General features: G+C 52.1%; 1 protein-coding gene across 1 annotated transcript in view; it reads right to left on the bottom strand.

Moving 5' to 3' along the window:
* Msx (homeobox protein Msx) overlaps positions 1-3,537 on the bottom strand; it is a 20,258-nt gene extending 16,721 nt beyond the window's left edge. Inside the window, exon 1 of the mRNA XM_017903786.1 lies at positions 1,225-3,537. Coding sequence (XP_017759275.1) covers positions 1,225-2,251 — 1,027 coding nt within the window. The 5' untranslated portion in view covers positions 2,252-3,537. The remainder of the gene's footprint in view (positions 1-1,224) is intronic.
* Positions 3,538-12,579: the final 9,042 nt, after the last annotated feature.

Raw genomic sequence — 12,579 nt, 5'->3', positions numbered from 1 at the left:
CTGCTGAAAATCGTAAATTCCGACCGCATCGCGAACCCGTTTCCAGGCAGGTTGGTTTAAAAGGAAAAACCTGTAGCGTGGAAACGCCGCCGTCTCTTCTCAAGGTGGAAAGGCTTTCCCGGCCTAACAACTTCCGAGTTCCAGAGTTGGATTACGTAGCCGCAGAGAGAAGCGGGCCAGTGGCGAACGCTTTAGCACGTAATTCCGATAATAACCGGCTTCTCGCGTGACCGGCGACACTAATATCGAGCGTTATGGGGCTGCGTGCTACGAGTGTCGTGGCCTGCGCCACCGGCAGCCGGCGCGCTCCTTCCTAATCATCAACATTGTAAGCTGGCCGCCGGCTGGAAATCCGCGCCGATAGGCGAAAAAGAAACGAGAATAACGATTTACGGAGGCAAGTTAGTTACGCCGACCCGTAAATCGGCTTGATAAGTAGCGTGTACCCGGCCCTCGGCTAATATTCCACCGGCGAACCGAGCGATGTGGCTTTGATGCCGGAGAATAATGGGTTGCGCGCGCGCCAGTCGCCAATCGATGCTCCTTTCTACGCTCCGGCTGAATTTCCACCGGTTTCACGCCGACCGGTTTCCCATTTTCTCGCCTTTTCTCGCCTTTTCTCGCCTTTTTCTCGCCTTTTTCTCGCCCCTTTCTCGCCTCCTTCTCGCCTTTTTCCACGCCGCCGCGCGAATCGCTGTCCTCGCCGTTTCGACGTTTCGAAAGGTCCGTTTGGGACCTCGATGCCACGCGACGGACCTCGACGGACGAAGATTGACCGAAGTTAGAGTCTGGAACGACACACGCGCCCCAGCCGAGTTTCGATAACGCGATACCAAGGCGGATTATACGCGTCTCGGTTTTTACAACCGGCGATTAAACGCGCTCTTAAGGGACTCTTTTATTGCGAATAATCTGTACGCGGGGATCAATTCGGCTGTAAAATTGCGCGCGCAATTACGACCGGCTGGAGCGCGAGATATGGCACGCACGACAGGGTTTCCATCGTTTATTTTATAATAAGCCACACCACTTCCGTCTCTTCGCCGGACCCGATCGCCTTTTAAATCACGCGCCTCCGTGGCTATTCGCGTCTGTAGCACTCGATGGAACCTTTGACAGCTTTTAGGGTTACGTCGCGCGATTCTCTTTCGCGAAGTGGACGGATAGGTAGACGGATGGACGGGCAGATAGACAGATTGAGAGAGAGAGCAAAGGAGCACTTACCATTCGGACTAGTTGGTCCTCCGTGAGGCGTGTAAAGATGTCCGTGAGGATTGTGCGGGTGCGGGGGTGGGGGTAGCCACGCGAAGCCCGCGAGAGAATGCGGAAATCCCGCAGGATTCCAACCGGGAGCACCGGGTGCACCGGTGAGGTAAGGCGGTCCCTGAGACGGCCTCTGAACTCCCGGATGAATCGGTTGAGGCACTACCGGACTGGACTTCTCTTCCTTCTCCTGATTGCTGTCAAGCTCCCTCTCCAGCTCGCAGTCCGAGTCCATCACGTTTAAATCCTCCGACTGACCCACGCTTCTGATCTCTTGATCCTCTAGATCCAGATGATCGGTCCTGTCGCCTTCCAGCGAACGATTCGCCTCGCTGTCGCTTCTATCGTCCATGATCTCTCGCCTACTGACCGGCGACACGGATCGCGGGTCGGCGATCCTGTCGATCCTCTCGTCCTCCTCCTGGCCTCCGCGGTCCCGCTGGATCATAGACTCGGTGATCCTGCTGGCCGGCGAGCTGGAGGACAATCGTCGATCGTCTCGATCCCTCTGAACCTCCTGGTCTATTCTAATCGGCGAGGAGGACTTGTCGTGACTGCCTGTTCTCGAGAAGTCCTTCACCGTGAGGATCTCCTGCCGGCCAGCCGACGGATGATCCTGATCCAGTCTGCTCGACGGGTGATGATGATGGTGATGACTCGCGAACGTCAGCCCGTGCGGACTCAACCTGGCCAGCAGCTCTCTGCTCTGAAGTCTCTGTTGTTCCAACAGTAGCTCGCGGTACCTCGCCTCCATGTCCAGGTTCTTCTCCGTCTCCGTTCGGTCGTCGTTCTCTCGTCTAGCGAACGCGCCGCCGGTCACCGCGGTCTTCTTCATGTCGCTCAGCAGGGAGTCCACGCTGAAGCTGATCTTGCCGCTTCGCGGCTTCAGGTTCGACGACGCGGACGTCGAAGTTGCCATATCGACGTCCTCGCAGAGGCGATCGTTTCCGGTTCCCTGACCCGTCACCACGCCCTCGCTGCTACTCATGCCGATCCACTTTTTTCTCTCCTTCCGTTTCGCCAGCGGACCAGGATCGTGGAACAGGTTCGACGAGAGGTTTACAGCGCTACTCTCGCGGGATCCTCTCGGAACTGGCGGGCTATAAATTTTCCAAACGCCTATGGCGATTGTCCGGTCCCGGGCTCGAGTTTGGCCAGACGTCTCGCGGCCCCTAAATGTCTCTGCAAGACCTCACCATCGGTCACCACTTAACTCGCATCGTAATTTTCACTCGGCTGTGTCCACGTCACTATCCGCTAACGAGCAGACATTTGTCTGTCCGTTTCTACTCTCGCGTCCACTCTATCCCCGGTGGTGGTTAACCGTTCGTTCGCCCGCACGAGTCGATGCGACCTACGACGTCGTGCTCATCCTCCTCTACTTCTCTCGGCCGCGCACCTTACCGAATCCCGCTAAACGTCAGCGTGACAGCCAACGGATAACTCGCTCGTCATAGCTAGAGTCGTTGCGCCTCGATCGGCCTCTATCGACCGGTAATCAGTCGTTCGACGGTATCATCGGCAACCTTTAGGGATTGGCATTCCGAACCACTACTCGAAAGCCCGTTATTCTCGGAATCCGCCGCATCGCCGTGGTGGACCGACCGAGCCGGCACGAGCGGATCCCTCCATTAAAGTCGCAACGCAGTCTCCCTTTACGAGACCAACGACACGACTACACGGTTCCTCCTCTGTCCACTCGATCGTTCAAGCACTCGACATTTTATCCTTCCTTCTTCGGCCCCTTTTCTCCTCCTCGCAAACCTCCGTTTGCCTCTCTACGATCGCCAACCACCGAGTTGCTCCGCGTCCGAAACGACTCTCAGCCGGAGTGACCGTGGATCGAAGCACCTCTCGACCTCATGCTTCTTCCTGCTCCTCCTATCACTGACAATCTCGTGCTCCCTGTCCAAAGTATCGAAGCGACGAACGCGTGCAACCACCCGGGTTCGATGGGTTCCCCGATCACCTACGCTCGCAGCCTCGGCTACGAGCCGCGTATCGTCCCCGTCGCACTGTCACACAATCCCCTGTCACAACGGTCGGCTACGCGCGGGTGGTGTTGGTGTACGTGTGCGTGCGTGTGTGCGTGCGTGTGTGCGTGCAGAGCGTAATCTGCGTAATCTGCCGCGTGGTGGCCAGTGCTGGCGCGGAAACGACACTGATTACCAGCTCGGCTGCGGCTGCGGCCTGCCGAGGCGTTCTCTCTCTTCTCGCTGGCGGCCGGCGTCGCGGTGCTTGCCGCCGTGGCGCGCCGCCCCCGCGAAACCCGTGGAACCGGTACCGTGTCGTATCCTCGGCCAATGCGAACCACTCCAGTCACACCACGTCCCTAACCCGGACCCCGGCTCGGTGGGCGTGTTTCTAGCGCGCCACTCCGCCAATCGAACACGCTTGCAACGTCCGCTTCGGGTTCTTCTCCCGCTTCGACAACGGGGAAATCGAGTTGGCCTCTCGCGTTTCCATCGTCTGCCAGATGGCGTTGCCTGGATCGGGAACAACGGTGGCGCTTCGCGCGCGTCGCACGCGTGGGGATGAAAGCGCGCGCCGCGTGGGGGAAGGTCGGCTCGAAGGGGCTGAAGCGGAACGACGCGGGGTCCGGGATGATGAGGCGACTGCTCGGGGAACGTGACGACTCCTAATTGTCTAATTCCCGGGCGCGATGCGCGAATTGATTGGCAATCCCCGGTGCGTTCGTGTTGGCGGAGGCCGTGCGTGAGCGTGCATGCACACACATACGCGCGCGCGCGCGTTTCACCCGTTCCTCCTCGCCTGCTCGTCTACGCGACCGTTCGACGAGATAACGACAGCGTCGTCGTCATCCAGAGATGCCTTGGTCGGCCCGTTTGCAGCGAGCGCCGTTGTGATCTTTTCCCTCCATCTTTTTTCTCGATCCCGCGAATTTTTCCCCCGCCACCCCCGGCTCGGATCGGACACCTACGATGACGTAGGAGAAAAAGGGGTGGGCCGTTGTTCTCGGCTGCGATAGGATGGCGTGGTATCGAACGGGTGGGTGATTGATGGAAATTGCAAGTTTGATTGGCACGTTTTTGACGTACTTGTTGTGGATTTCAAACCGGCTGACCGGCGGAGACAGGAAATGACGGACCGAGTATAGCCGCGGATCACGAGGGTACCGTTAAACGCGGCTGGGAGGATAGGCGATAAGGCCCTTTGGGTTAGCCGTACTTTTTATTCCCCTCGGATCGAAGCTTTTGATATCGGTATATAGGTATCGGCGTCGCGGCAAAAAGCGACTTGGGTTACTTCGTTATCGGAGCACCGAAAATCCGTAGCGGAGAGCTTACATCAAAGACCGGCCTAATGACGCTACGGAATACGAACTTAATTGCACCCCGTAACCGGCGGGTCCTCGTCAAAGGAGCATCGGGCCGACGAAACCCGGGGACGCGGTTGGCTAGGCTTTTGCGGAGTCTTCGCGATGTTGTTATATACCGGGCGAGCAATATTTTAGGATTAAACTAATCCGATCGGCAGGTTGATAGTCTGGAGTGACAGCGAAAAGCCGCAGCGTCCCGTGGGAGGTCCTCGGGGTGGAAGGAAGAGGAGCAGAATTTTCCCGTCACAGAGTCAAGCCGATTACCCGAAATCTCGTTACAACTGCGCGACAGGAAGCCCGTGGGGTTGTCCTACGGTGGTCGGCAGTCGAGCACCGAGGATCTTTAGGCTAACTGACTCTTCGCGGCGGTTCACCGACCGGCTTTACCTTTTTACGCCTCTATCGATTTCCTCCCGCGAATTAGACCCGTCGAAGTTTAGCGCGGCCACGAACTTTGTCGAACGAGCGTTGGTCCCCGGGGGCGCGGGGAATAAAAATTTCGCGCGATCGTGCCGAAAATCGATCGCTCGTTTTCCAATTACCGACGTTATCGTGGCCATCGTGGTTATCGCGTTGGCTCGGCGTTGAATCGACGACCCCGCGGGATCGAGCCGGGCGCCCTGTCCTATCGAAAACGAGCAGAACGAACATCCCTCGGCGTTTTCCTTCCTCCCCCCTTTGCCTGCCGCGAAGGAGGAGTTAGCTGCTCGTCTCGGGACATTCCCAAAGCCGTTTGCACATTAGCGGGGAATAAACGACACCGAAATATAGCGCGGATGCGCGATCGCCATAATAGGAGCGCCGAGTAGTCTATTAAGCGTCCTCAAAACCAGTTAGTGAGTCGGCAATCCAGTTTAGGTACAAAATGGCTGTCGTTTAGCGAGGATTAATGGTCTCGGGAGTGCCCCGGGGCAGCATAATGGGGCAGATGCGTCCTGGATCAGGGGGAACGATCCCCTTCCACCTCTCCCCGCCTCTGCCCCTCTCTCTCGCTCTCTCGACGCGACGCAACCACCCCGCTCGCCTAGTCTCCCTTACTCCACCCCTCTGCTAACCTCATTATATACACCTATCTGGCTACGGGGTCCATTATGCCCTTTTTGCGCTTTCCTCGCGTACACCGGGATAAATACACGCGTTTCCTCGTCGCTCGTGTGTGCGTCTACGCCCGCGTGCCTGTGTGCGCCTGTACGTGTTCTATTCGTGTTCGTGTTCGTCCTCGTCCGGAACACGGTGCACCGTGTGCGATGGCACGGTGTGGCAGCGTCGAGGGGAGTCGGGTCTCATATTTGGGCCTCGAAGCGCCGTTTAGTTTGGCGTTTCATGGTCGAGCGACTCCCCTAGTCTAGAGCCGATTCTCTCGCTGCCAAACCTCCTTTCTCGTCTCTTCCACGCTGTGTCCTGGGAGCGAATCAGTCCTTTTCAAATCCTCTCCGTCGTTCTCTCGCGCTCGTGCTCTCGTTCCAGGTGGATCGCCACGCTCTCGTCGACGTACCGCTCTCGCGTTGACAGAGATTTGGGGAAGGTAGAGGAGAGAGACAGGGTTGAATACGGGTTTCTTCGCTGTCCCGGAGAAATTCGATCGTTAATAAGATCGACGATCGTTCCTCTTACGATAAGACGAGTTTTTGGGGTTTTTTCTAGGGTTTTCTCGGGTTTTTTCTGGGGTATCTCTGGGTTTTCGATCGATTTTGGATTCGGGGTACGGTGTTTCTTTCTTCCCTCCTTTTTTTTTTACTGGTGTCAGGGCGTTGCAAAGCGGGCTGCAGAATTTTTTGTAGGCGGCCACGGTGGCAACGGTCGGGTCCTGCAGCGCCGGGCCCTTAATCCCGACGTCTCCGGGGGCAGCGTGGTCCGAAATTCGCACCACGCCTACAGTTTAACGAGATAATGCCGGCCGTTTAAAAGGTACAATGGAATCTTAAATACCTGGTCCTTTGTCGAGCTAGGCACCAGCAGCAACCGGTCGACACGGACTTTTGCAGGTGACTGACTTACTCCGCCTCGTTCTCCTCTTCCACGTTTTCCTAATTCCGCGTACGCGTTGCCGTCACTGCCCGTCTAGTATCCAATCTTGAACGTTACCACTCGATTTTCCGAATTGTCCATGCGTTACAGAGGAACGGGGAGCAATTTTCAACGCAAAGATCACGCTGTACGATGAGCAGAGATCCTAGGTGCAGGATTGCACGGACGCCGATGGAAGGAGGACGCAAAGAGGATTTAGAGTGGGCGTGCATGCGACGGAGTTATCCGACGCGTCGGACAAAACGGTCTCGCGTAGCTCGGAAAATCCTAAAGTAATCAAACACAGGCTGCAACGGTCGGTTCATCCTGCAAACAGGATTAGGACGAGATGCGCGACGGGGTTGCCGGGGGTCGACCGGTGGAGAGCTACCCTACCTGTTCCGCAAAGCGGAAACTTGACTTTACGGCTCGACCCCTCTCCGCGCTTAGCCAAAAATTTGTTTCCTCGTCGTGGGGCTGTTTGCGCGCGAGAGGATTGCCGCGTTATCTGCTCGCGGGCCCGTCCGCCACGTTCGTCCGATTGCTCGAGCAAACTGCGCCATGTTTGGCGCGCGCAAATATTTTTCTACTGTTTCGAAAATACCATTAGCTGCTCGCGCGACGAGCGCACACGAGCGCATATCCTACGTTTCGTACCACCGGTGAAAAATCCCGTTCGCCGAACCACGAGGAGCAGCGTATCTCCGAAGGGGATGATAAATTTCAATTTGCTGTCTCCGTGTCGTGAAACGAGTATCCGAAGCCGCGCGAATTAAATTTACCCTCGGTGGAGCTGGTGCGAGCGTTGGCAAAGAGTATATCTCGCGGCTGCGGGGCCGGGCAGAGAGAAGAGAAGAAAGGAAGAGGAGGAAAAAAAGGAATCGTCACGCGTACTTGATCGCTCGGGGATATAAAAGGGGATGATTTGTAACCGGTCATTGTTCGAGCAACGGCCAATGACGGGGCGGCACATCTCGTATCGAGCCAATCGCGCGAGCGAGAGAAGCGAAGCGAACGAGAGGATCCGCTTTGAGACGCGCGAGTGGAGGTCGAGGAGACGGTTCGGGGGGTGTGCAGCGCAACCCCCGTGCGTGCTTCTTTTTCCATCCTCGGCGCGAGACCAGATGCGTCCCGCTGGCTAACGCACCGCGACGGCCTCCATTATGTTTGTTTATTTATTATTAATAGGAAATTCATAACAATCGCATAATAGCAGCCCGCGTATAATGGGTTTTTGTGCGCGGACTGGTTCATCGTCTCGGTATCCCGCGCGTCGTCACGCTCGGGCTGCTCCTCCGCGCACAATGCCCGTTTTCCACGGATATTCTCCACGCCTCTTGGAAAAATCTACGCAGCCACCTCGCGCGAACGAGCGCGCGGCTCGAGGAGGCGACGAATTTCCTTTATTCCTAGTTTTATTCGCTCGCCGAGCCGTCCCGTCTCTCTCTCTCTCTCTCTCTCTCTCTCTCTCTCTCTCTCTCTTCGGCCGACGTTCGGCCAGGAAATTAATCGGCCCGGACGTATCGCGCTTCTGTCGCCCTCGACGTCCCCGTACCTTCCACGCTTCGCGCCGCGACGGCTTCCACGGGGTGGAGTATAAATAACCGTCATAGCCAGGGGAAAGGTGGCTGGTCGGAGTCCCTTTTAGCGGAGCCCTGGATTCGATAAAAACGAGCCGGCGTCCGCTGTCCGCGTGAATCAAAATCGAGGCCCGATAAAGACAGTCGATCACCGGCCACCACCGCGCCACTCCGCTTCGTCGCTTCAGCCGTGCAGCGCCGCACCGCGCCACGCGTCGCGCGACGTCCCCGCGAGCCGTGTCCGAATTGAAAAGCGCTTTCGATCCGGCCCGGTGTCGAAAAAACGAGGAAAAACGGGCGTCGGACGAACGAACGAACGAACGAACGGAAGGGTGCAGACCGAAAAAGAGAACGTACCGGAAAAATGGGTGGTATCGAAAAATGGCGCTCGAAACGAGGACTCGGCGCGCGATTTTGCGCGTTCTCCCTCGTTCCATGGCCGCTGCTCTCACCGGCCACCCCTCCAACCTCTGCCACCCCCTTCCTGCCGACCCTCCTCCTCCTCCTCCCTCTTTCCTCCCTCTTTCGTCCCTCGCCCCTTCGCTGCGCCGCTCCTCTTCGCTCTTCCATCGTCGCGTTGATGTGAACTCAAGGGTGCAAATTCCCGCTCGTTCGAAATTCAGGACAGGAAATTAGACGGGCGTCTCCCTCCCATAGAAATACCCGCGAAGCGTGAGAGATACGAGGGAGGTACGCCGTGCAACCACCCTCGCCCGGTGTCGTATCGTGCTAACAGCCACAGCCCTCCTTTGCCACCGCGACGTCACCGATCACCGAACCACCCCTCCGAGTCTTCGATCCACCGCGAACGCGTACATCCTTTCAACGGCCGGTGGATAAGTCGGTGTAATAAGAGAGCCGGTTCTTCCTGCCCTTTTACGGGCCCGTCCCTCCACCAACGAGGGATAGGGAAATTTTTAGGCGACCGGCGTAAGCTGATTCCGCCCCCCCGATAACAGCGCGTTTTGTGGCAACAGGGTAAATAGAACGTGCCGAGATATGTTTCACTCGCTACTTCATTTATTACCATAGGCGTCACACTTCCTTTTTCCACTGTTTTCTTCGTGCTTACCTGGAAACTGCTTTTCAAATTTTTCATCTTCAGCTTTTATTAATGATTCCCGGCTGCTTTTATTTTTCATGGAATTTTTGCGAATCTACGAGTCGTTCTCTTGAAGGTACAGTGATATTGTGAAGACACCCTTAACCCACTGCACTTGGCGATTTCTTCGTGACAGGAAAATAGTAATTCGAAGACACTCTGCTATAATGTCGATGATATTTTTCAAACTGTAAATAGGAAATCCTATGCACACGAAGACGTAGAATTATTTTACTTCGACATTCCACGCGTCTTTGGGTAATTTTAAATTTGATATTACTAATTAACGTGGATCTTTAGAGTCTGATTAAATGGCGACTGAAGGGCGCCTCTCGAGTGCAGAGGGTTAACGCATATATATTTCCAATCTATGTTAACCATTAGCGCAGAAAGGACCTATCACGAGTGATCATAGTTCTCAGTTAAATTTTCGGTTTCTCTCCCTGTCTCTCGTTCTCTTCTCTCTGGTCTCTAACTCGAAATCCCGTGACAAGTTTTGACAGGGCGGTGCTGTTCATCCGATCTCGGGATTAGGTCAAGACCTTGGCAGGTTGCCAAGAGGATTGGCTGTGTTTGGTCTTTCGAGTCACTGTCACTTCGTCACCTAGCTCTCCCTTTCTCTCTCTCTCTCTTTCTCCTCTCTTCTCGGGATCTTCGCCGAAATCCCTGAACTTCGTCCTCGGCCAGTTTGCAAACTGCAGGTAGGTCTCTGGGGTCTGCGGTCGACTTAAGTCGCGTTCGTGATCGTTGTTTTACACGCGCACGCTCCTCCTGCCGGACCTCTAATCCAATTTGCGACATCCACCGACCGTTATTTTGTTTTCAGATGAACGGGCCGAGACACCGGGGGCGGGAAACGAGCGCTTCTCTCTGGGCCTAACGGTACGTCAGATTACGCTGTTCTACAAATTTTTACTTTTTCTCCGGTCTGTAATATCCAGTAAGTGATTCTCGTAGAGCTTGTATTTCCGAGTGCGAATTCGTGATCGAAATTGTTCTATTACTCGTAGGTTCCGAAAAATGTGAATTTTCCCAGAAAGGTACCATTTTAGAAACATGTGAATTTTTCCAGGAAGGCACCATTTTAGAATAATGTGAATTTTTTAGGAAAGGTAGCATTTTAGAAAATTGTGAATTTTTCTAAAAAGGTACCATTTTAGAAAAATGTAAATTTTTCCAGAAAGGCACCATTTTAGAATAATGTGAATTTTTCCAGAAAGGTACAGAATAATGCGAATTTCTCTAAAAAGGTGCCATTTTTGTCTAACGATAAAACGAAGAATTAGATGGAAAGAAAGAAAAGTAGGTTAGGACGTTTATTGTTATTTTATAAGTTAGGTGGGAGTATCCCGAGCTTATCAATGCCATAATTATGATTACTTGTACTACTGAGTAACTATAATTGGTCATCGAAGTATAGAATTAAGTCTTTGAGTGTACTTTCTGCGCATATTCTTACATTTTTGTGAAATGTTCTTTATTTGACAGGAAATTGGGATATGGTAGCGTGTTCTGTAAGCTTTTCTGAAGAAGAGACGATAGAGAAACGATATTGGGATGATATTCGAAGTTGTCAGGAGGATAAAATACATATCGGGAACTCGTAAGCGGGATTTTCCCGTCAAGCAGCCACTGTTCCCAGATCTAACTTCATCAGGACCGTGGTAATGCCTAATGGACACCAAAATCATTTTCTAGTAGATCTTGTTTTTTATATGTATAACATGTGTATGTTGTAATGTACTTTTTTGTAAAACTTTTTTTGTAATCGTGAAATTACAAGAAATTGCTTTAGATCACTTGTAATTTAAAACGGTCTCGTTATTGAATATGTAAATACGAATGATTTTTCCATATACATTCGTAAGAAAATAACCTCCCAGATATCTTTTAAGATGAGAATAAATCTTCGAACGTTTTTACTTTTTACATAGCATTTAACTTTAACCAAAAACATACAGGAAATAAAAATATTTTCGCATAAATGTACGTATCATAAAACTTTATCCTATAAAGGTGGTAATGTAGTTAAAGTTGATAAGACATGGTTATAAGTCATCAAATTTATTATTAATAACAAATGAATATCGTTAATAACAAATTGTTCACCACGTAAATTTCTAATAAAAGTGAAAAATTAATAAATGATATGACGAAGTGATAAAATTTATTTGTCTTAAAATGTACAGATAATTTGCAGAAAGCTTATAAATTATTACACTGATTGTTAATAACAAATTAATATTGTTAATAACAGATTGGCCACAACGTATATTTTAATTATTTTTTTATTTCAGCTTTTAATTATTTTTTTCAGCCTTCAATTATTTCTTCTCTTTTCAGATGCTATTTATTCCTTTCTGTTTATTATTTTTATTTGACAACTCGAATATTTTGTACAATATTCGAGTGTCCCATCGTTGGTTTATTTATGTTCATATCACATCGTTGGGTTGATCGTTCTATTTAGGTTACTTTTGTAGTTTCCTTTTATTATTCCGTTTCCTTTCAGGGTTTAATAATTTTTCTTTTCTCAGATTCTATTTTTATTTGACGATTCGAATATTTCGTATAATATTCGGACGTCTCATCGTTGGGTTCTTTATGTCTCATCGTTGGGTCGTTCACTTCGTTTATTCGATATTTATGGTTTATATTTGTTTCATTTTTATTATGTTTTACTAATCAGTTCTTTTTCAGCCTTTCAGGTTTTTCGAGACATCGTTGGAAGACGCGGGATGCGTGCGTTTAGACCTAAGTAGCTATAAGTAGATAAGATAGCTAGCTAGACTAAGTTTCATGTGCGCGCTATCCGTTCAAAGGTAAGCCACCTAACTTGGAGCGAAATATATCAATTCTCTTACCCTCTCGCTTACCAAATAGAACATAATTGTTCTCGCGATAATCACGATTGTTCTTAAGTACCGACTAGCCTACGCTACGTACTTCTCGTGCACTCGTCAATTCCACACCTCGTAAGTCATCCTCACGACTCGTCTCCGACACTCATTTCTGCCACTGTCAATCTCGTCATGCATCGGGATCTCTGGTGGCCCTCGGACTGGTGAGGCATCTGGGGCAACACGAGGGTCCGTCGACCTTAGTCGTCCTGGGTGCCAATCCGTGCACACGACCGGGGGATTGGCCCTGCAGTCGGAATCATTGCAAGAGCGTGCCTGCCTGACCCTCTAGCACTTGGTGGCTATGTGGTTATGTTTGCATAGAGCCGGGGTATGGAGCATGCGCGTGATTCCGATTGTTAGGCCTCGCATAGGACCCTCGGATTG

This window comes from Eufriesea mexicana, unplaced genomic scaffold (assembly GCF_001483705.2).
Source record: "Eufriesea mexicana isolate 0111107269 unplaced genomic scaffold, ASM148370v2 scaffold4744748127, whole genome shotgun sequence".
Lineage (NCBI taxonomy): Eukaryota > Metazoa > Arthropoda > Insecta > Hymenoptera > Apidae > Eufriesea > Eufriesea mexicana.
This window is presented reverse-complemented; position numbering and strand designations above follow the sequence as displayed.